The sequence below is a fragment of the Paroedura picta genome, chromosome 6, assembly GCF_049243985.1.
Source record: "Paroedura picta isolate Pp20150507F chromosome 6, Ppicta_v3.0, whole genome shotgun sequence".
Taxonomy (NCBI): Eukaryota; Metazoa; Chordata; class Lepidosauria; order Squamata; family Gekkonidae; genus Paroedura; species Paroedura picta.
In genome coordinates this window covers 88,009,885-88,034,209 of record NC_135374.1, presented here as the reverse complement: position 1 = coordinate 88,034,209, position 24,325 = coordinate 88,009,885, and the positions used below count along the sequence as shown (strand labels likewise).

The 24,325-nt window shown below is 42.8% G+C and overlaps 1 protein-coding gene across 5 annotated transcripts in view; it reads right to left on the bottom strand.

The window, feature by feature from the left end:
• NPAS2 (neuronal PAS domain protein 2) overlaps positions 1-10,797 on the bottom strand; it is a 76,964-nt gene extending 66,167 nt beyond the window's left edge. For 2 of the 5 annotated variants that reach the window (XM_077343526.1, XM_077343531.1), the window contains exon 1: positions 9,819-10,778. In XM_077343526.1, the coding sequence (XP_077199641.1) occupies positions 9,819-10,078 (260 nt within the window). In that variant the 5' untranslated portion in view covers positions 10,079-10,778. Of the gene's footprint in view, positions 1-9,818 lie in introns of all 5 variants that reach the window. The other 3 variants (XM_077343530.1, XM_077343527.1, XM_077343528.1) reach the window with 3 other exon arrangements.
• Positions 10,798-24,325: the final 13,528 nt, after the last annotated feature.

The window sequence follows — 24,325 nt, the reverse complement described above, 5'->3', positions numbered from 1 at the left end:
AATTTTGAGATTTCTTACGGTAGAGAGAAATGGGGTATACAATCCACTCTTCTTGATACCAAAAGGTGTTGCAATTTAAAATTTTGTCATTCAACTGAACTTGATGTCGTATTTAGACCTCCATTGAGAAAATAACAACTCATCATAATATTCTATAAACTAATTCAATGGTAAAAAAAAAACTTATATAAGCCTTGCATAAAAATATTTCTTCCCAAGTTTTAGGCTTGGATTGGCACATAGTGTTCATTTCTCACGTGAGAATGGATCAAATTGATATTGTTCTCTAGCTCAGTGGTCCGCAACCTTTTGAAGGCCGCGAACCGCTGCGCTGGGGTGTGGGGAGAGGGCGACCTGGGGCCCCATGCACGTGCAGCAGCCCCGGCGCAAACGCGCATGCGCCCCCACTGGCCGTTTGCGCCCCCACCGTTTGCGCCCCCACTGGGTGTGCATGTGCATTTGCGCCGCCGGCATGCTGGCAGCCACGGCTCCCTCTCCCCGCCCCTTCAGGTTGCAAGGAAATCAGCCGCCGAAGCGGCCGATTAGCTTGCGACCCGGCAAGCTTCTCTCCCCCCCCCCCCCAAAGCAAGAAGCTTGATGGGGCCGCCGATTTGCTCACGGCCTGGTGAGCTTCTCGCTGCGGGGGGTGGGTGGGAAGAGGGAGCCGTGGCCGAAGCGGCCGATTAGCTTGCGACCCGGCAAGCTTCTCTCCCCCCCCCCCCAAAGCAAGAAGCTTGATGGGGCCGCCGATTTGCTCACGGCCTGGTGAGCTTCTCGCTGCGGGGGGTGGGTGGGAAGAGGGAGCCGTGGCCCGGCGCCGAGGCCTTCGCGGCCTTTGAGGCCTTCGCGGCCCGGGGGTTGGGGACCACTGCTCTAGCTGAAGAAAATGCAGGACGAATGGGATCCACTCTAGTATAAAAGGTAAAGGTAAAGGTATCCCCTGTGCAAGCACCGGTTCATGTCTGACCCTTGGGGTGATGCCCTCTAGCGTTTTCATGGCAGACTCAATATGGGGTGGTTTGCCAGTGCCTTCCCCAGTCATTACCGTTTACCCCCCACCAAGCTGGGTACTCATTTTACCGACCTCGGAAGGATGGAAAGCTGAGTCAACCTTGAGCCGGCTGCTGGGATCGAACTCCCAACCTCATGGGCAGACAGCTTCAGACAGCATGTCGCTGCCTTACCACTCTGCGCCACAAGAGGCTCATCTAGTATAAGTAAAGAGGCTCACTCTAGTATAAGTATCCTAATGCATCCCACTTCGATTACATACATGCATAAATACATACATAAGACCTTTATTAGAATTATATAAAAAGAGAGCACAGTTGACACTTCCCACACACTCCAGGACCATCATTGGGAGGGGGGGGGGTGCTAGGACCATAAAATGTTATACCACTTGATAAATGTTTAATAAACTTTTAAAAATATATAAAAAATTAACTCGCACCCATTCAGGAAACCCTTCTAGAGCCGACAAGAAACTCCAGGGTTTCACAATACTCTGGTTGAGAAATCCTGGACTAAAGTATTGATGAAACGTGCCTCGAGAACCCATATTTGGACCACATATCTTAATCATAACAATATTAGAATCCGAACTTTTCACTATCACTATCACTATCATACTTATGAGAAAACAAGAGTTACTAAAAAGAATAATGCTAGGAAAAGTTAAAGGCAGCAGGGAAAGAATAAGACCCAACATGAGATCGATGACTCAATCGAGGAAGCCACTCAGTTTACAAGACCTGAGCAAGACTTCTAACGATAGGACATTTTGGAAGTCATAAATCTATTGGGTTACCATAAGTCAAAAGTGACTTGCAAGCACAACACAAATGGATGCCATTTGCTGAAATGTGGATCCAATTTTTTATCATAACCCCAACAATTATCCTATTTCTGTCTTGCAAGGTGGATGAGGTGATCTCATACCCTCACTCTCAAGAGCTGCACAATCACCAGAGATGGATTATTTGTGTACATGAAGGATCTGATGAACTCATTCAATTTTCAACCAAAAATCTGATGGAAGCAGCAAAGGCTCATGAAAAGAACGTTTCCATAAGCACCACCAGCTTTTGCTGGCTAGCTTTATTCTCCGGAAAGATGAATGACACAAAGGTTAAATTGACAAGCCAGGATATCTGACTGGACAAGACGTTCTGTGAAATTGTTTCATGAGCTGTTCAAAAGCAGTTCGTTTGGACTCCATCTGTTGAACTCAAACACCAATAGATTCAATTGATGCCCAAAACCATTGAATTGAATTGTTGCTTGTCTTATCATTACCAGAAAGTTGTAGTTCTATTAAATGATGTTTCACTTCTTTGGACTCCTGTTTTAGTTCTTCAGATTGTTTTTCCAGGTAGGCAACCATTGTTTTCAGCCAGAGAACTACCTTTTCTTGACCCTCAGTAGCAGAACATATGGAGCTGTCATTATGACTCATAGTTTTGAAATTATAAGCCAGTTTTTCAGAAAAAAATGGAAATATACAAAAGCAGCATAGTGAATAGTTACAGTTTACAAATAAAGCATGTTTGAATCAAACATGATGCTCAGAAGAAACAGAAGCAGCACAGAGTTGCTCCTGATTACTCTGCCATCATAACTGGAAACTGCACCATTTGTAATTTTCAGGTGAGCAGAGTTTAGTAAGTACAGCTCAGAAATAAAGACAAATATTCCAGGTTGTAGGTAGTAATGCTAGTCATAGATGTGTAACTGAAACATACAATTGAAATTACATCTTCTTTCTCTTTCTCTCTGGGTTCCTTTCTTTCTTTCTTTTTCCACAGAGAGGTAGAGACTGGAGGCAGGAATATAGTGCCCTGCCTGAAATTTGTTGCCTGAAACAACTGCCCCATATTGTTCCATGGCATTGCCAGCGCTGCTAGATTGGTGCATTGTATTATGCAATTGTGGTATCACAAAACACACATTCTTTAAAAGAATCCTATACAGAGATTGAAAGACTATAATTAGGAAGCATGTACCCAAATTGGTTACCAACAGTATATAAAATATTTCAAAGAATATTGATTTTATATGATGTGCAACAGAAGTTTAGAGACTCATACATTTTATTCCTATAAAATCTGTGCTTGATATCAACCTGAGAACAAAACCAACACTGACAACTGTTATACAAAATACGCACTGAAAACGCACTTATTTCCTACCTGTTCTACTTACAGCCCATTCAGTGGAATCAATTTTTAGCTAATTTCTCTAAAATATTTAGTGTATACCTCTCTATGCTACTTTCTGTCCCTTGCCCCAAATATGAGTGAATTTCAAGAACAAAAAGAAAGAAAAGGAAATAAAGATCCTGCAATTAACACAGGTACCTGGTGAAGTTGGCACCGTTTTTTCCGGCCTGTTGCCAGACAGACACACTACTTCACACAACTTGGTCTGAACGACTGTAATAAAGTTTGAACTGAAGACACACTACATGCCCATCTGGATCTGATATTCAACCCTATGCATTGCTAAGAAAGTGAAAGACTTGTATGCCTTTGCCAATGAACCAACAAGAAGATACAAGAGTACGAAATGACAGAACAAAAAAAAGAGACACAAAGAGTGAAGGAAGAAAAAAGGGTGCAGAATTGTGGGAATAAAGATGTATGGCAGGACAGAGAGAAAGAGAGACAGAACAAGGTAAGAGGAACGACCAGGGTGGACAGGAGAGGCAGAAAATACAGCAGCCTTTCTCAACTTTTTTACTGTTGAGAAATCCCTGAAACATTCTTCAGGTTTCGAGAAACCCCAGACGTGGCACAATTGTGCAGAATAAGGTTGAGAAGCACAGCTGTGTACATGACCACCTGGGGCCCCTCCCTTTCTTACCCCCTCCAGGCACATCATTGGCCATTTTGGGAGGAGAGGGCAGGTTGATAGGACCATATATGCTCAAATTGTCCAATAAATGATTAGTAAATTTTTTTAAATATAAAAATTAATACACTCCCACCCATTCAGAAAACCCTTCGAGGACCATCATGACATCATCACAAAACCCCAGTTGAGAAACACTGAAATAGACTATCATGCACTAGAGAAAGAAGAAGAGATTACTATAATTAGAGAAGAATACAGAGATACCTATAGTGCTGCTATGGAGACAGAGCCTGAGCTATAGGGTACTGAGAAAAAGAGAGAACACAGTGTGAAGTGAAGAGAAACAAGGGTGAACAAAGAGAGGGATTTTGAGAGACCTGCAGGGATGTTAAGAGAAGGACAACAACAAAATAACAGAAAGCAATACAAAAGAGAACATTGATTTAAAATTGTTATAAAACGGTACTTCTTCCTGGCTAACTAGCCTTCTAGTCTAGTCTTCTAGAACTAATAAAACAGCAAAGTGCCCTTCAAAGTGATTTGACTGATACAGTTTCGTGTCAACAAAACAGCATAAAATACAACCTATCAGGCTTGTAAACACCTAACCAGTGAAGAGTAAAAATAACTGCAGGGAAGTTGACAACCATTTTTTTGCTCGCTGAGGCCACAAATGATCAACAAAAATATACATAGGCTGGACAGCAAGTTAAAACACACACACACACCTGTGAACTGATAAGGAACTTGCTTGCAACTCTACGATGAAATCAGTATCAACATGAGTGGCCTTAAAGGTAGTGCGATTTTTTAAAACTACTGAGCTGAATCCACATTGGTTACTAACAAGGGGACCCTTTGACAGAACTGCAAATGAACTATAAAGGATGGATCAAAAGGCTGCTATTTGAGCTTTCCTTGAAGCTCAGGGTGGGTAACATCCAACAGTAAAGTACAATCATAAATAACATTAAAACACATGTTGCATTGGATAAAACATTGTACAGTTACCCCTGAGCAGATTTTGGTCGGCCAACTGTAGTTCTCTTTGTGGAACATAATGGGATAGTGGTACATAATGGCAAATGGTATTTCCACTGGCAAAAGAAAAGGAAGGACATTTTTTGCTGATTTATTCTCCCACACCATAGAGCTCCAATTTGTCTGCTTGGGAGAGTCCCCATGATTTCAGAGAGGCTCATGGCCAAGCTTCACAATATGCCCTACATGCACCAGGTCACTTGTGGGCAACAGGACTCAATTTGGTGCAGGGCTACCCTTGAATTTGATCTGGAAACTTTAACTGGTCCAGAATACAGTTGTGCGAGTCCTCACTGGGACCCAGGGGAGAGCCCATATACAGCCTACGCTCTCCCAGCTGCACTGGCTCCAGATTGGGGATCAAATCAGATTCATGTTTTTTTTATTCTCAAGGCCCTAAGCAGCCTGGGTCCTTCAGGACCGTTTCTCCCACTATGTCAACCAAAGGACATTAAGGTCTAGTGACCAGAACCTGCTTAGAATCCCTGGCCCCAGCCTAGTGGAATACTTTTCCCATCAAGATCGAAGCCCTGCAGAATCTCAGTCATAGACTCAGACAGTTCCACAGGGTTTGCAAGATATAGCTGTTCCACCAGGGTAGAGTCTGCACTTGCTCTGTTTATTCCATTGTCAATCCTGTTGAATGCAGATCGATTTGAACTCGGGTCTTCCTCTTCCCCCCCCCTCCCCATTGAAACAGGAAAGTGTTCTGCACGTGGTTAGGGTAGTTCAGAAGGGGGGGGGAGCCAAGCCTCTTTCTTTCTTTTCTTGAAGGGGGGGACAGGAGCCAAGCAGGAAGCCTCTTTCTTTTCTTGGAGGAGGGGAAGAGAGGATCGAAGAAGGCAGAGAAGGGAGAAAAATTCAAGACCAACAGAAGTTGAGAGAAATTAGGGGCTTCTCCTTTAAGGCAAGCTTTCACATGGCCACCTTTGGCCAATCAGGGCATCACTACCATGGAGGTTTAAAACAGCCTGCTTTCTCTAATCCGAATCTTGAAATATTGAGCATTAAAAGCACTCTTAAGATATCGCACAATAAAGGTAGGGTCACTCTGGATCAATCCTTCTTGCTGCAGAAGGAAAATTTAAATTGCCCAAAATCAAAACAGAAATCGCATTCTGTGTAGACGGCAGGGACTGAATCGACCTGGGATTGGAATAAAAGGTCCGTGCAGTTTACACCCAGGTTGAGGCCTGATATCTGAACGCACCAACCTCTCGATCTGCACCTGCCAAACATAACCCAAGTGAGGGTTACGTATTATGACCCTCCTTTTGCTTACAATAGACAAATTCATATGGGCAATATTAGTACAGTATTTTAATATTATTATGTTTTAAAATCTTAATTTAAATTAATTAATTTTTATTTTTGGTATTTCTAGAATGCAGGTCTAGGCAAAGTTTATACCCTTTTAAGTCTACTACATTTACTTAGAAGGGTTTAATTCTGCTTTGTATTGCACATTTAGGTCTAGGAATATACGAAGCAGCCTTGTAGTTATTCAGGCCAATCCAGTATTGTCATTTCAATTGATTCTCCAAAATCCCAAAACAGCAACTTCCTAAAATATGCTACTTTGGATTCTTAAAAAAGAATGCAGATGCAGGTCTTCACCCTGATATCTCCTGTATGTTCTTCAACACTTTACTATGATGCCTATTAGCTATAGTCTACTTTCTTAGGAGATTTTGCCATTCACTTTGAATGGAATTATGTGTAGCAAATATATTGCAGATTGCAACCTAAACCCTTACACTGATACCATTATGATATACCACCATACAAGAACCAAAGGGGGAAAATATTACCTGGAACCAAAACCACAAAAACCCAATTGAAAATAGTCAGGACCTTAAAAGGTTGAGTGTCTGTGTAACATCATACAATAATTACAAAATTATTGTGCACAAAAACTTAAAAATTTAAAAGCATGCACACACAGCCCATATATATATGGTTTTTGTGGTTCTGATATCACCATACAAAAGTTATAACTATATTCTACTGATTTAGTTCACAATTTTAAAAACATCAAAATGTGTCCCACTTTGTATTGATTTCATGATAAAAAACACCTGGACTCCACATAAATATTTTTACAGTTTCTGGAAAGGAGGAGGAAAGAGCAGTTTAGGCTTCCTGGATAATTTGATTCTGGAACTTTAAAACATACAGAAAATAAAACTCAATTAAAAATAAGAGCAAAACCAAAATAATTACATTATTAGGGTGTAAATTTTAAATAATGAAGGAAGGACAATAAAATACATAGTAACAAATATGCAGGCATTTAACATTTACAAATGCAATATTATACTAAATCTTTTGTAGTAATATTATAATTATAGTATTAAAAGGGGTTTCCCCTTGTTGTTTTTTAATACTATATTAGGAAAATAATTGAATTTGTATAGCACATTCAAGTAATTCCAAACATTTCACATCCCTGCTTCCTTTCCTCTATGTGACCCAAGAACATGATGACATGACTTAATCACTTCTCTTTACATCTTTGATCATATCCATGTAAACAAAATTTCAGTGCTATGAAAGTGAAAAAATGTATTATATGTACATTGTAGGTAGTTTTACCCAATCCATGACAATTGAATGTATTCTACAGACTATTATGTCCTCCCCTCCACATGAGTTTCCTCTTCCCTTTCCTGGCTTGCTTGCTTGCTTGCTTGCTTGCTTGCTTTATTTATTTATTTATTTATATAGGTATCTATTATAGTGATACCCAAATCAAGCAAACTGCAGAGAATATTAAGCAAAACTGTTTCCAGTTTCAAGAGGCAATTCCTTCTTAATATAATTTGCCAAGTCTGGATGGCACAGATTTACCCACACAATATTTCTGCTGAGGCTAAGCAGGAAAGGGGAGAGACAGTCCACACGAGAGAGACTTGGAAAATTAGAACATAACTAACCTGGCCTCCGTTTCAGACCTGTAAATGCCATTCCTTAATTTATACAACACACACAAGTTGTTCCTGGTGACCTTAATGGCAATGATCTTTTTTCAGGTTTTCAGTGTTGAAGCAAAAGATGCACAGATCATTATACATCCTTATCCTTATATATAAATAAAAGCAGTACATAAGGGGAAGTGTCAATTTGTGATGAGCTCATGAAGTGATGAGAACATCAATACATCACCAGTTTGCTGTTCCTGAGTAAGACAAGCAGTTCAGAACCTTAAGCAACCTGAACAAGTATATAAAGATGTTTTCTAATGGCAGAACAAACTGAATGCTTGTAGTGAGAGAAGTATTGTGAAAACAAAGATTTTCCTCAGTAGGGGATGTAGTGAAAAAATCCAAAGTTATCTATTGTAGCTCTCACAGCACAATCAGATCCAGAGCTGCAGGGTGTGTATATTTATTCCAAAAATTATTCTTGGGGAGAATAAAAGTCTAAAGGGAATGTCTCAGTAGGTGCTTACAGCAGAATCTTTAATATCCCAAATGTGTTCATCTGCATTTTTGTAATGTCACTCTCAAGTGAATGTGTTGGTGAATGACACTGTATTTCTTTCTTATCTGGTATCTCCAAGGTGTGAGTATAATTTCAGAAAGGAATTTGTGCAACTTGTGCGCTTGTTTATCAAACAGACTAATGGCTGGAACAAAGGAGGCATCCCCATGACTGTGGGACACGAATGTCTTATATATCCCTCTAAAGTCCTTGATTATCCAGGGATATTAAAACTGCGGCCCTCCAGATGTCCATGGACTACAATTATCATGAGCCCCTGCCAGCATGGATGTCCATGGACATCTGGAGGGCCGCAGTTTGACTACCCCTGCTAGTCTACACAGGAGTTTCAAAGACTACAACAGATTATTATCTAGTTGACCAGCTTTGTAGAAAACTATGGTCCTCAGTCTGCCATTAAATATTAATAATACTGGCCTGTTACAAAGATTACTGGAGTAATGTACAAAAACAACCACAATTGTGATATTTTTGTCTTAATTAAAATGTATTAATTTGCCATTTGTTTTGGATTTTTTTCTCTTCATGTAGAGCTATGTATAGTTTTGAAATACTACTCCATGTACATAACACGTCCTGCGCATGCAAGGACTGTTGTGCAAATGTTGATTATACTTACACAAAACTACAATGCAACCTAGAGCCCATTTTATTTCACTTACAACAGGTTTTAATGTTTGTATGCAATTTCATGGAAGGTCAGCACATTTGCAGAAATTAAGCTTCAGTATCTCAGAACACTTTAAGATTAGTTGCTGTGCCCAAAACTAGTACTTTTTTTCCAGCATATAACATACTATCTTTGTGCGCCTTTAAATATTGCTCATAAGTTTGTTTGTTGACAAATCCTATCTTTAAAATGCAATCTGCATTCTGGGTAACGATAATGAAGACAGTATATTTGAATTACCAGTATGAAAAAGGCCAGAGCAAATGAAGAGTGGTGGTGGTGGGGAATGGCCTCATTCAGAATAGGCATCCCTGTCAACCTGTGGTCCTCCAGATGTTCATGGACTACAATTCCCATGAGCCCCTACCAGCAAACCCATGGGAATTGTAGTCCATGAACATCTGGAGGACCACAGGTTGACTACCCCTGCTGTAAATCATTTCTGCATGCACACATGACTCAAGGATCTATCTTCAGTGTATCTGCTGAAATCTATCGATCACCACATTGCTGCTCACACACTACCTTGAGGGACTGGGAGGGAGGGGAGCTTCGACTGCGGCTTGTTTTAGGAACCTGTGTCAAGGGGCAGGGGTTGCCATGCCACCGGATCGAAGTGGGCCACCTGCGCGCGGCTGAGAACACGCAAGGGCGCCCCCTAGCGCTCCCCGTGGGAGGAGCGGCGGTAGAGAGCCGCCCGCTGCTGTTTATCTGTGTCACTGTGTCAGGCGTCGCCTGCGCCTCTTACCTGAGATGCCGGTGCTTGGGGAGGGGGGCGCGCGCGGCCAGGACGCGCCAGACGCCGCTGCTGTCCGCGGTGGCGACCTGGGTGCGCGGACGGCTGTCGCTGCCGCCGCCGCCTTCCTGCTTGATCCGGCCACTTTCCTTGGCGCTGCAGCCGCTCGTCCAGTCGTAGCCGAGGCCGGGCAAAGTCACCCTCTCTCCCGCCGCGTCGCCTCTCTTGGGGCTCCTAGTGGCGTTGCTGCCCCACCGCCGGCTGTCTCTCATGGTGCGAGGGGACGCCGCATGCCGGGCTGGTATGCCCCTCAGCGCCAGCACTGCCCCGAGACGGGCGGGAAAAGCGGCTCCGCAGAGCCCCAGAAGCAGCCAGGAGCTTCCCGAGGAGGAAGATGGAGACGGAGGGCTGCGGGACGCCGACAGGCGCGGGCTGCTCCGGGAGCATGAAGCGGCAAGCGCGCCGGCTCCAGCAGGGGCTTCTCTGCCGGAAAGTTGCTGCCCCGGGGGCGAGAGGGGGGCATTCTCCCAGGCAGTGCCTCATGGGCTCCCACCCCGGGCCGGGAGGGAGGGAGACGCGTGGCGCGCAGCCCGGCGCCTTCCCGCTCCCCTCAGACCATCGGGGGAGCCTGGCGCGCGCGCCCGCTCTCTCTCGCCCGAGCCTCCAGCGGGAATGGGAAGGCTGTGCGGCTCCCGCTGGCGGAGGGCGGGGGAGGCTGGAGTAGGGGAGGCTCCTCTGGCGGTCGCTGCCGCTCCTGTCGCTGCCGCTGCCGCCGCTGGCTGGAAACAAGCCGGGGATTCTCTGGCGCAGAGGAGCTGGAGCCCGCCGGGGCGCGCGAGAGGCGGCGAAGTGGGTCAGGGCGGAAAGGGAGTCCCGGGTCGCCGCCTCCTCTAGGTTCCCCTCCCCCGGGAAAAGGGGCGGGGCTCCGCGGCCGGGGAGGACGAGAGCAAGCGGCGGCGGGGAAAAGGGAGGGTTCCCTGCCCTGGCCTTTGCACAAGGGCAGGAAATGTTCCACTGACCTACATTTGGTTCCCAAACATGCCTGACCTTTCCTCCTCCTCCTCCACCTTCTCGCGCTCTCTCTCTTTCTCTGTAGGAGGAGGAGGCATCAGGGGATCTGGAAGAAAAAGAGAGAGAGAGAGAGAGAGAGAGAGAGAGAGAGAGAGAATTCGGGCGTGAGTTGAAACCGGAGAGAAGAAGGTGTCTCAACAGAGTGAAACACAAATGAAAAGTTTGTGTTGACTTTTGTAAAGCCACAGGTAGCTGTTCAACGATGGAAAAAGGAGGCTTTGACACACAGTCTAGAATTTTGCAGTTTTCCACCTAGGGCCCCAATTGTTGGAAGCCCATAAGCCATATATTTTGACATATTTATTTCTTAGTCGACTAAAACAAAATCAAAACCCTTGCTCCAGTTCATAAATTCCAAATACCATGTGGAAATGGTACACCCCCATGAGCTGGTCTTCTGGGTAGGGCGTTATATAAACCATATTAATAATAAAAACATAAACACTCCAAAACTTTAATTTTGTGCATGTTATGTTTTTTAAAGCTTTTGTTGAACCTTGTCTCTCAAGCTACATAACTTTGATGAAAAACTGCAGCCCCTCCCTCCTCTCACCTTTCTAACTCATACTAAATTTCTGGATGGCAGCAACCTGAGACTTGATCCCCTCCCTCCCACCCCCATAGAGACAACCCTATGGTAGATTTTAATACTTAATATTTATTGTTAACATATTATTTTAATGCAAAATTTTACTGTTATTAGTGTTAAATTTATGCAGGGATTGTATGTATACTGTAAAATGTAATCTGCCCTGAGTTCCCAAAGATAGAGCAAGCTGTACATTCCTAAATAAATAAATATTCCAGGACTATGTGTTTGTTATATTCTGACCTTTTTTAAAAATGGTAACTATTTCTGTAATCTAAGTAATGAAAAACAAAAAAAGGGGACGACAACATGTTTAAACCCTTAAATTCTGATTTTTCAAAAATTGCCCAATTTGAATTTGCTTGTTTCATACTCTACCTCTTTTAAAAATTAAATGGTATAAAAACATATGCAAGAGGATGGTGCAAGCATGTATGGCTGTGTAAACAGCTGGTACTAAAGTGGTAGTGCCATGTTGCAGGAAGTATAAACAACAGATTGTTCCCAACACACATACAGGAGAACCCGTTCTGCCACTACCATCTGCACCTCACAGAAACTTCAGGCATTTTGAAAATGAATTCAAAAACAGGTGCTTATATTTCCCACATCTGTCCATATAAGGATAGTGTACCTCCTATTAAATATACACTTTTCAGTTTAAATAATATAGGTTTATAAATAATGTATTAAAAATAAAGGTCATCTTGGCATCACTTCTGACAATGACTTGAGGGAAAGAGGGAGCGAGAGAGTACATTACAACATAAATTTGGGGACTCCTTGGGGTGCCTTGTGACCTAAACACCCGCACAACTTACTTCATTAGACACATCTATGCATGCATAGGAAAAATCATCCCACACTCTTGTCCCGCGTGATCACTGTTTTATGCACAAAGCCACACAGAGTTTTTAAGACACAGCTTGGTCCCCGTGGCATACAGAAATGGAAATGATTCACCCCAAAACGTCTTTACCTGGGTAGAAGAGGCCAGGTGTTACCGTACATTTCATCAAAAATCAAAATGGGATAGAAAGCTCCAAAGTTTTCCACTCCTGAAGGCATAAGTAGTAACTCCGTATTTGGTTATGCAATACCACACAGTCAATTAGAGCAAAACTTTTTCACAGAGCTCTTCTGGAAAAATAGGTCAGTCTTATTTCCCACTTGCATTATTTTTGTCTAATACTCTTTCTAAATACTTGCCAGTGTAAGGTATAGGGATCAATTAAGCAACTTAATTTTTGACTCACAGCCCAAAATAAATAGGTTTTGAGGGTGGGTTTTTTTATATACAGTTTATGGTGTATTTAAAATGCCATGCTTTAATTATTTCTGTCCCCAGTTCCAAAGCATAAGCCTTTGTTGTTCTTTGCTGTTAAGCACTTATTGCCTGTGCTTTAAAACAGTCTGGTTAGAATGGTGCACTCGCAATCAGATCCAATCCAATATTTAAAAATGAAACAAATCTCTGTTACTTTGTCTATACTCCAGCCTTTCCCCCACTTTTGGAAATTGCAAATAGAGGTTAAATGGTCTGGTGTCAAACTAAAAATGCCTGAGGGACTGACGTTAATAAGTACAACAAAGTGGAGTAAAAGATTTGTGTTGTTTTACCTCCATGGGAATTTATTAAGAAAGAATTTTGGTGTGGCGTGCATCTAGGAACATCATAGAACTCATCACATTTGATGTGAACTGAAAGTAGTATTCATTAGTTTGAGCTTTTAAACCTTGATCTGAGGGTTTTCTTACTCCAATTTCAATTCTTGAAGAGTGTTTGTTATAGCAGAAATTTCTTTAGGGTCTTCTTTGTCTGCCTGTTATCTTTGATCATCCAAGATAAAGAAACAAAAATCCTTTCTCAGTATGTGCCTGTCCTAAATTCAAAACAAAAACTCACAGGCAAATTACTATAATACAAATGGGAATCTGAATGCACAGTAACATTTTGGTAGAAGTACTGGTTTCTGTCCGACCGGGACATTTGAGATATTATTCTTAGGCAGCAAGTGTTTCCTCCTGTAGAAGAATTATTAAGAAAAACAAATAGTATAAAAAATCTTCTGTAATTCACTAAATGGCAAATCCAATCTGCAGACAGAGAAGCAACTTTTAATTAGCCTGATATAAAAGAAGGAGGTAGGTTAATGATGCTCAGGTATGAAGTATCAGTATTTCAAAATGTTTCAAACAACATTTAAGACTGCTGGCAGTTAGTGTCTGTGCTTAAAACAAAAGCAAGTAACTTCCGTAATTGTCCAGCAAGGAATAATTTCAAAACTTCATGTCCAAAAATAAATTATATCGAGATAATGAAGAATTACAGTACTAAAAAATCCTAACTATAAACATGTTTGCCATCTGGGACTGGTGATTTGTCTGTTTTTATCTTGCAAAGCGCTTAGAAAAAACTGGGATGCAAGTGTCAATCAAGAAAGCCAGCATAGTGTCGTGGTTAAGTGGGGAGGGGGCTCTAATCTGGAGAAGTGTTTGACTCCCCACTCCTCCATAGGAAGCCTGCTAGGCGACCTTGGCCCAGTCAATTTCTCTCAGAACTCTCTCAACCCCACCTACCTCACAAGGGGCTTGTTGTAGGGAGTGGAAGACAAAGTTATCATAACTCAACTTGACATTCCTTATAGTAGATAAATGTGGGGTATGAAAACTTACTCTCCTCTGTCTTTGTCTTCAACCTGCATGGCTATTAACCTGTTATCAAACTCGTACATGCACACTGAAAACTGGCTCTCTGTTTAACATGTCAGGACCTTGCTATATATACGAATTTAGAACGTACTTTTCTGTTTCTACATGCACAAAGGGACAGTGGGAGAAGGACTGAAAGTATTTTAGCTAGCCTTTGTAAACTTGGCCTGTCAAAATACAGGGAAGGGTACCTTTATTGTTAGTTACATCACACTGTGAGGTACCCCATACACTGATGGTACCATAATGACACCAACAAAGTCCTTTGCATGCTTGTGAGGCAATACCACCAAAGGTAATGCTAGTTGAAGACATTATGAGATCTTTCTTTAAAGTAGCACATAATAGCATTAGAGGTAAGCCCCCATTATATAGACACCAATGCGTGCAGCCTCTCATTCAATCCGCTTTCAGTAATGCTGGTTGAGGAACAGAGAATTCATGGGCAGTGATTCAAAGTCTGAGACCGTGTTACCATTGTATAACTTAATTTCTTTGTACCTTCACAAATAAGATTCCTAAGCTTTTTTGGTATATAATTCTTTTATTCTTTTGTGCCTCAAACTTCTTTTTAAGGTGTTGTTACAGGTGTTAAATAATCATCCTTTGTCAAACAAAAAAAAAAATACATCGCAGCATCTTAAAAAGTAAACACGGCAGAGACAGTTGTAAATAGTAGGGTGAGAAGGTATATTGTGACATTTCCAGGAAGCTCAAATTGTACCAGATAAAAACGGGACCTTCAGCACAATGTTCATAGATGTGCTAAGCCAATTAAACACCTTTACTGTGAGAGAAAAACGTTGCTGCAATTAAGAATGGTTAGGACAGAATTTCCCGATAAACTCTAATGTAGCAGTTTGATGTTCATTGAAGAGACTTCAGCAGGGAGTGTGAAGCCTAAGGAGGCTCAGAATAGCTGTCCAGAATGGCAGGGCCTAGTTGTTGAGAAGGACAAGGTGGGTCAGGGGTGGAGAAAGCCTCCCTGATAGCTTTAAGAAGGACTGTTAGTGAAATGGGGCACAATGGGAAGTGTCTTTGGAGAAGCTGTAATGACCATAGAGAAGGGAAGCCAAAGCAAAGCAGAATGGCTTAGACCCAGTGTCACAAGATTGCAGAGGCTTGCTGGTTTCAGGTGCGCCCAGCAATGTGATGCAGCATCATCAAAGGACTCAACTATCACTGTTGGCTGAGCAAATAGATGACTGAGCAAGCCAGGGAGGAGTCAGAGAGTGGTGGAGCAAGGATGGAAGGAGATAGCTGGGGCTGGATAAAAAACATAGGACAAGGAAGAGGGAGTAGAAAATTTAGTGCTGAGGAAAAGCTAAATGAAGAGGAGAACTAAATGAATTTGGAGAAAGAAAGAGACAGCTAGGTAAGTGAAGGAGAAGAAGAAAGAGACAGCCAGGTAAGTGAAGGAGAAGACCCTGTAGGGCAGTGGTCCCCAACCTTTTTATCACCGGGGACCGGTCAATGCTTGACAATTTTACTGAGGCCCGGGGGGGAGGTAGTCTTTTGCCGAGGGACGTCACTACCGCCTGAGCCCCTGCTCCACTTGCTTTCCCGCCGGTGCCCCTGACTTCCCACTGCCTGCTGGGGGGCACTGCTAGCAGCAGCTGTGCAGTGCCATGCCAAGGGGGAGCCCCAGCCATGGCGGCCGCCGGAGAGCACCAAAGGTGAGCCGGCAGCAGAGTGGCAGGGCACCCCCCGAGGCAGCAGCCGGGGAGGAGTACAAGGAGGAGCTGCGTCCCGGTACCAACTGATCAACGGACCGGTCCCGGTCCCTGGACTGGGGTTTGGGGTCCACTGCTGTAGGTTAGACTCTTCAATGCAGTAATAGACGGGTCTCTCCCAGACCTAGAGAGGTTCCACTCTTTAAACATGAGCCCGCTACACAGAAACCAGGAGTAGATGTAATCTCAGTTTCTATCCATATCACATGCATGTTGTTGGAATCAGCAATAATAAGGAGGACTTTAAAGTTTCCCCATCCACTGTCTTAGGATTTGTCTAATGAGATGATGTTCTCTGATTACCAGGAATCTATTTGCATCTGTATCAAGAATTTGGAAAGCTGACAGTGACTTCAATCCTACCAGATATTCTATTCATGTAAAAGGGAGGATGGACAGTGTTGCATAGCACAATTGTCCTCACTGCACATGGTGGGGAGGGGGGCTGCTCCTGTCCAATTCCTAACATAGCCTTTGGGGGTTAGGTTTTATTGCACAAGGAGAGAAATTGGTGGGATCCTGTGGGAAGGAGGCAAAGAAAAAGCCTTTAATGGACTATCTTTTCTAGTCAGATTGCAGAACTGTTTCCAAATTGTTTCTCTGATTCTCTGTATTCAAACTATCCAACCTATTTCCAGAGAGAACTAGAGCAGTGTGAACCGGCTCATGATAAAAGACTTTGAAATGCAGCAGCTCTCACTAGGAATCTATTGCAGAATTAAAAGATTTTGTGTGTGCAGTAGCAATGCCCCCTCAAAAACATTAACAGTGCAATACTTTGCCGTTCTACAATGCTCTGACTGTTGTGTCATCTAAGAGAGCAACTAAAGTGTGCTATAAGTGCATTATTGATGTAGGAAGCAAAAAAGATGCCTTGTAAATTCCTCATCAGATTGGCAATCTGTACCCAGCCAGTGGCAAAATGTATCCACCCATTCTTGGACTGTGTAGAGTGGAACTTTCCCCTCTCCTGCTGTGACCTGCTGAGCAAACACTCCAAAATATTGTTCTCAAGGACAGTAGAACTCCAGGAGCATTGTAGGGAGCAAAGTGGGTATCTGCTGTGGGAACAGGGAATTGGCAGAAATCACTGCTTTTTATTCTGAAAACTGAAGTTATGAAGTCTTTAGAACTTGGGTACAAGTCTCTGTTTTGTGCATATTTAACAAGAGGTTCTCCTAGAAACGCACCTGTTTACATGCGTGCAATTACCTTTTGCCCATATATACCTATGTCACATCTCAGGTGTTTTAATTGTAAATAGAAAAAGAACTGGTTGTACTGGTTCCGCATACCACACTGTGCCAAAGAAATCCAGTTGTTTTTCCACACCCTTTTGCTCAAAGATGCATGTTTTTGTATTATTGAATATGGTTAAACACTGGGTAACAGGATTTTTAGACTTTTGAAGACAACTCATGGTGTTATGATTCTTTGGAAGCATGGCCCATTACAAGGGAAGATTTGTCATACATCTTAATTAACCTTATGAGTTAATAAAAGGCTAAGTCTTGGCTATGCCCCAGATGTTCCACTACAAGTTGGGTCCAAGCCAGAGGGAGTACTGGAAATGCCGGTTGCCCTGGAAGAGATCTTTGCTGCTGGCCTGTAGGCACAGTTACACCAGAGTCATTCCAACACAGTTGATGGCATTCCTCCACAGCTTTGATCTCATACCTGTTGTTTCCAGATCCAATACTCTACAGCTTTATTACTGGTTCAAGATATTATCTATGAGTTAATTTACAAACAACAACAAACTCTGACTTGAATATTTCTCCTTGTTAGAATCTGCACAGGAAGTGTAGAAACCACTGTAAAATATAGGGAAAGAGAAGAGGAGAATGAAGAGGACACCTGGACTCTGCAGTGTTCTGCATCCAGAACATGTGTTTTACCACTGCTGCTTTAGCTCTTCCTAGCTATCTGCTTAGAACTGTCTGTAGGTAAGGACTGGCCCCTTGGGCCTCCAGCAGACATCTTTTCTAGCCCAGTATCCTTTTAATGAAGTTGTCAGGGACAGGGTCTTCTAAGCTGTGGACTCATTCCATGGCCTACGTTTCTGAAGATGTTCTTAGTTGTATTGGGGGCTGTTGTAGTAATTTTCTATATGATGACGACAGTGCTGCAAATTTAGAAAAAAATACTGTGATGCACCTATATAGCACTGGTGATTCATTGCAAAGTACTGAAAGTTTTGGAACCTAGACCTGACTAAGACCGGAGATCTTAGACCTGACTAAGACCGAACACAGACGGGAGAATTGCGGGGAAGTTGACAAGGATGAGTGGGCAGTTGGACAGAGAATCCCTTTTGGGCCAAGGAAAAGGGATAGATCTTCGAGAGAGAGAGAAGAAATATCCTTTTCCAGTTAAACAGGATGATAGCTCTGAAGAGTGATCTGATGTAGTTAGAAACTGCATTTAGAGACCTTAAGACTCAATACTAGTACTCAAAACTAATACTGATGTTTCAAAAGAAGGGATTTGGGTACTGGAAAAAGTATGCTGCCTTCTGGAAACCAAAAGAGTCAGAGAAAATTTAAAGTATGCTGGACTGTTTGGAAAACACTGGAACAAAAGCTTCTCAACTTAAAGATCGTAATTAATAGCTTAAGAAACTCATTAGCCTGAAACATAAGAAAAGTTTGTGCATGCACTGATTTTATCTCAGAGTTTATATTGAGGGCATGTCCACACATCAGTAAAATAGCATTATGCCAGTTGAATGGCAAAGCGCTTAATTTTATTGCACTTCTCAGTCCTTCCTCAACTTTTTGCTGTCTTGCCTTTGTCTGCCACCTTTTTGCACATCTCACCCTCCACATCTGCTGCTGGAAATGGCGGAAGAGAGTAATGCACTTTATATGTGACTCACTTCCGTCTGTCAATCCATTCAGGCAACCAATCCCCTTCCTCCATATTTGGATGCAGTTTAAAGGTCCTGTAATGCTCGCAAATTCTTTTAAATTCATACTTCTACATTGCCATGCCTATGCATGGAATCATAGATAGTGCTTTTTTAATGCTGCCCCTTATGGGATCTCAAGTCTTTTGATACATTTACAAATTAATATTGTTCCTGATTGGTGGGGTGAGAAAACTTTTGAGAGGCTCACTTTGTGTTATAACTTTGAAAAAAACCTTTTATTTCTGGCATCACCTGCACACGTGTCCACCTATTCATTGCTCCAGGCACATCGCAATTTTTAAAAAGAAATTCCTATCCCTGGGAACAAGGGAGAGGGAGGCAGGTGTGAGGGCAGGATGAAGCAAGTGACTTTAACATGTTTGAGCCTCCATCTGCTGGTTGCCAGCTGGTTGCTCTCTGGTAGTTAGTGCTTTTTAGATTGGTTAATCCACTTTATGCGATTTGCCAACTCCTGCTTTAAAATGGAGGATGTAGCAAGCTGTCAGCTGGCCAGAAGCTGGATGTTGGTGACGTCATGTGGAGCGGCTGGAATATAACGCCTACATTAGGTAAGCATTTCACTATATTTATCATGTGCAGAAAAGCCCTGAGTTATCTCAGGAATTTTATCCCTGATTTTGCCTGAATTTTCTCTTTATGTTGAATTCAAAATGTTGTTAATTTTGAATATAAAAATTTATCGAATACCATTTGAGTCATGTAAGTTAAAGGGGGCTCCCATTCCTTCCCTTAGGTTTCTTGGCTGAGCAAACAGCCAAAATATTAGACTGTAATCTGGTGGGACATCCAGAATTCTTCATAAAAGAGACAATTAGGGCAGCTCTGCCACAAAACAGAAAGAAAAATGGAGGGAAAATCTTGCCTCTGAGGAAGGGAGGTGGACAATCATAGCAGGCTGTTGAGTTCATTAGAGCTCTTCCTCAAGCTAGATGTTACAAAAAAATAAAAAGGCATGGGGGTTGCAGATGCCTTATGCACTTTGCCTTTAATACTGAGGAAGCTTGCAGATTGCTGGTCTTGGGTTGCACCCCTGGCTTTCTGGAAGCAGAGGTAACAAATGGTTTCTCCCTACAGAGGCCAGCAACAAAGGCCAACAAGAGTATTTCTATTTATCCAATTTTTTGCATAGACGCAAAAGTGGTTCTACTTATGTAAAAATTAGAGAACTGAATCTGCTGTTTTAATTCACTATGTTACAGCAGAAACTGTACTATTCCATAGAGACACTTACTTATCGTTCCACACAACAAGCTTAAAATATCTTTATCATGTCAACATAAACAGCATGGTTCTAAAAAGAGCCAACTAAATATTATTCAAAAATAGCATCATCTGTTTTTCTCAGCAGGAGTCACAAACAAGCAAACAAACAAATAAACATTCATTATGATTTACTGAGGCATGGGTGGGGGTCGCCCATCAACTATTAGGAAATATTTATGCTTACAGTACTAATTTAGAGCGCAAGGGAATCTTTATTCTTTAGCAGCAATCTCTCCCTTAAAGGAGGACATTCAAACCACGGCTTATTAAATAAACACATGGAATAAGTCCAGGAGTCCTTTCCCCCTCACAACTAGAGTCACCAGGTTCTGACTACTCAGGTTTGGGGAGTTGTTCTCAGAGCTGTTGGTAAGCCCACTCATTTACCAGCTTCTTTTAAAGTCCTGTATTTGCAAAAACTACTGTTTATGTAAAGCAGAGGTAGAAAGCAGTAGCCTGACACCAAAAAGTTCAACTACGTGTTGCTGGGTCCTTGAATGTTTCCACAGGGGCCACCCCTTTCATCCCATTGGGTAACTCCTGAGACTATGTATGGATGTCCTTGCAGTCCTTTAGCCTCCAACACAACTGGCTCAGATAGTGGATGCACAACTCCTCTCTCTCTCTCTCTCTCTCTCTCTCTCTCTCTCTCTCTCTCTCTCTCTCTCTCTCTCTCTCTCTCTCTCTGCTTTTCAGCTCTTATCTCCCTGTCTCCACAGACCTCTCCTTTTATCATCCTCTCTGTTAGCCGCTTCTGCCCACACACATAAAGGTCATCATCAGCTGTCTTCCCTATTACGTCTGAACAGGGTGAGGTGCTCACTTGGTGTCTCAGGCCAGGCCTGTTTCTCTCGTGATAGCCCAGGTCTTTCCCTTCCCCAGCTGAGGCAGGTGGCTGGGTGTTGTCAGCCCTCTTTGTTACAGGATTGTCTGTTCTTTCAGCCTGGTCATTTGTTTGTCTCCTTCCCACTCTGTGCGTCGTATCAGTACAGTATGGAGGGAGCTGGGGTTTGGATTGCTCTGTATATGAGGGCTCCACATGAGTCAGGGGAAGGGACCCCTGACACATGTGACCTTTAACAGAGTTAATTTCCATTGTCTTTTAAAACATTGTTTGTGTGTGCTGTGAGCAGTCCATTTCTTCAAATTCACATGGTTGTGATTGTAACAAACCTGTCCTGGGTCTGCATGTTCTAACATGCGTATTTCATGTTTGCGTGCAGGTAGAAGCATGTTTGTCTTCAGTGCCACCACCCCAAGATATAAAACCCAGCCAGCCAATCATGAAACCAGTTCCTTTGGGAACCTTGGTAAGGCTGCTTTGGGGCAAAGACAAAGGTCAGAGCCTCCAAATTACTTTAACTCACCCTGTCTTCAGCATGTGAGAAGGACTGAACCAGTCTTTTTCTTAACCAGGAAAGAAGCTTTATTACCCAACATTAAAATAGAGCATAGCCTATCAGATACAGACATAGCTTAAGTTACAATACAATTACCATATAGATGGAGCAAACGTATCCCCAAACCCCTTACTGTCCCTTTGCAAGTGACGTTTGGATCACTGCATCCAGGCAAAGTATATGAATGCAAGAACAAAGGAAGGTTCTACCTTTTGCCTGCTTGGTACCCCCCGCCCCCAGCATTTAGAGTTAGGAATCTTCTCCCTTCTGGGAAATATGCAGATGACACCCAGCTCTTCTTCCTGATGGATGGCCACCCTGACTATCCCGCAGAAACATTAGCCAGCTGGCTGAAAGTGGTGACGAGATGGCTCAAGAAGAGTCGTCTGAAGCTCAATCCTTCAAAGACAGAGGTCCTGTGGCTGGGGAGGAAGGGCCCATGGGAGGAAGCATGTCTGCCCACCATGGATGGGGTGCAGCTCTCAACGGCTCACTCTGTCAAGAACCTGGGCATGATTCTGGATGCTTCCCTCACAATGGAAGCCCAGGTCACAAAGATTTTACCATCTCCACCAAGCCAAGCTACTAGCACCCTACCTGGCCCTGGAACACCTAGCCACAGTGATCCATATGACGGTCACCTCTAGACTGGATTTCTATAAGTTGTCCTACACAGGCCTGCCCTTATCCTTGACCCAGAAACTAGAGCTGGTCCAAAACGCAATGGCCAGGATCCTCACAACAACACCATGGAGGTCCCACATTCAGCCCATTCTCCATCAACTACAGTGGTTGCCAGTTAAATTCCAGATCAGACTAAAATTTATGGTAATTACCTTTAATAAAGTATAGTTCCTTGTATTATTTCTACGCTCTATGTAAACCGCCCTGAGCCTCAGGGGAGAGCAGTATATAGAATGAATGAATGAATGAATGAATGAATGAATGAATGAATGAATGAATGAATGGGACTTTATGAGAGGGACCCCAATGGCACCTCAATCCAGGCAGAACAAAGGAATGCCTGGTTGCTTCCTTTTCTTATATCTGTGATCTCATGCAGAGATAAGGATGCACATTTCAGTGGACAATGGAAGAGAAGGAAGAGGAGAGAATGATTCAAAGGTAAAGACTGCAACCCTGCGAGCTCTTACTAGACATTTAGTTCCACGAAATTAAGAGGGATTACATCTAGGTAATTTTGGCTTAGTATGTGGCCTGTGAATTATACCCTGAGAGTGCAGAGAGGAGTTAAATTAGAAGGATGTCAGTTAGTATGCATGTAAGAAGAGCCATTTTAGATTGTTTCATAGTGGCAAGCTTTCAGAGTGTGGGGTACATCTCAGCAAAGTTCGAAGGCCAAGGGAAGATTTGGGCATTCAAATGGTCCAGGTCCCAAGCCAAGCCAAGCATCCTCTTGTAATGTTATGAGTAGCACGTGACCAGCCACTGAACTCACTTGGCCAGCAACACCAATGACAGGCATCAGTTGCTGCCTCCACCACCACCAGCTGGTGGCAATGGATGAGTTCATGCCAATCATCGTTGCTGCTGCTGGGCCAGAATCAAGTAACTCCAGGAGCACTGAAGGAGCTTGGTGGGAAGAACTTCACCTGTCACATTTCTGTCTGTCATGTATTTCTAATGACTTTCAAAGGAGTCTCAACCAAAAAGAGTTGGCAATTTTAGCTGGGGGGTCTGCACATGAATGTCTCCACCATGGATAGGGATTATTGTATGGCCATGGGTGATGTAGTCTGTGTGACCATTTCCTGCCACTGGTGCCTGAGGGGGATTGTCTGTTTCCATTTGGTTACCATTTGTGCCAAAATAAGAATGCATGAAGGATCAGCAAAGTTACCTTTTAAAGAAAGCTGATTTTGACTGGTACCATTTCCCTGCTGTCAATGGAGCTAAACGGGTATATAACCAATAAACTCTTCAGGTTGGTATTGGTTTTGTGCTCTGGATATGTATTCTTGCCAGAGACTTCCGAGTTGATTGTTCAACTGATGCTCTGGTTTATCTGAGTTTGGCAGACCTGATTTCCTTAAAAAGGCCTGGGAATAAAATATTATCAAGTTATCCCACAAATCTCTAACAGCCTTCCCCCCCCCCCCATTAACTTGCTAGAAAGAAGCAAGGCAGATAGGGAAAGATTAGTCAATCTATTTTCTCTAAAATAGTTGCAATGTATTTGTTCTCATATGTGTACAGAAAGCATAGCTGACTTTGTACACTAAATAGAAAAGCAGATTGAAGCATTATCACAGGAACATAAACAGCATAGATATTCCACGCTGCCAGGAAAGCTGACAAATCTATGTTGCTGCTCCATAGAACAGGTGAAGGAGGTGGACAAGGAAATTGCAGAGTTTAATTCATTTGGAGTGCAGTGTCATCAATACGCTGGTTACATCCAGTTCTGTTTTGCATTTTCATTGAATCCAGATGCTGATAAGCTATCCTTGCATGGAATATGGCTGTTGGCTAGCTGAGTATTAATAAAGTTTAAAGTGTGGTGATTAATGTGGTTAACATATGACTCTACCTCTGGGCTGTTTCTTTTTGCTAGATGGTCCAGGTGGTAGCAGCACCTAGAGATCCCTTTCACCAGATTCTTTGCTCCTCTCTTTGGCCTCATATTCTTTGGAAAACTCTGGGGGATTTCTGAAGCTGCACTTCAGCAAACAATGCAGCTGTTCAGAGATCTTACATTATTTTGACATCTCAATGATTTATGTTACGGTTTTAAAAAAGATATCTGTACTTCTTTGCATTCCCATGAATCTTTTGTAAATTGTACATTAAAGTAATTC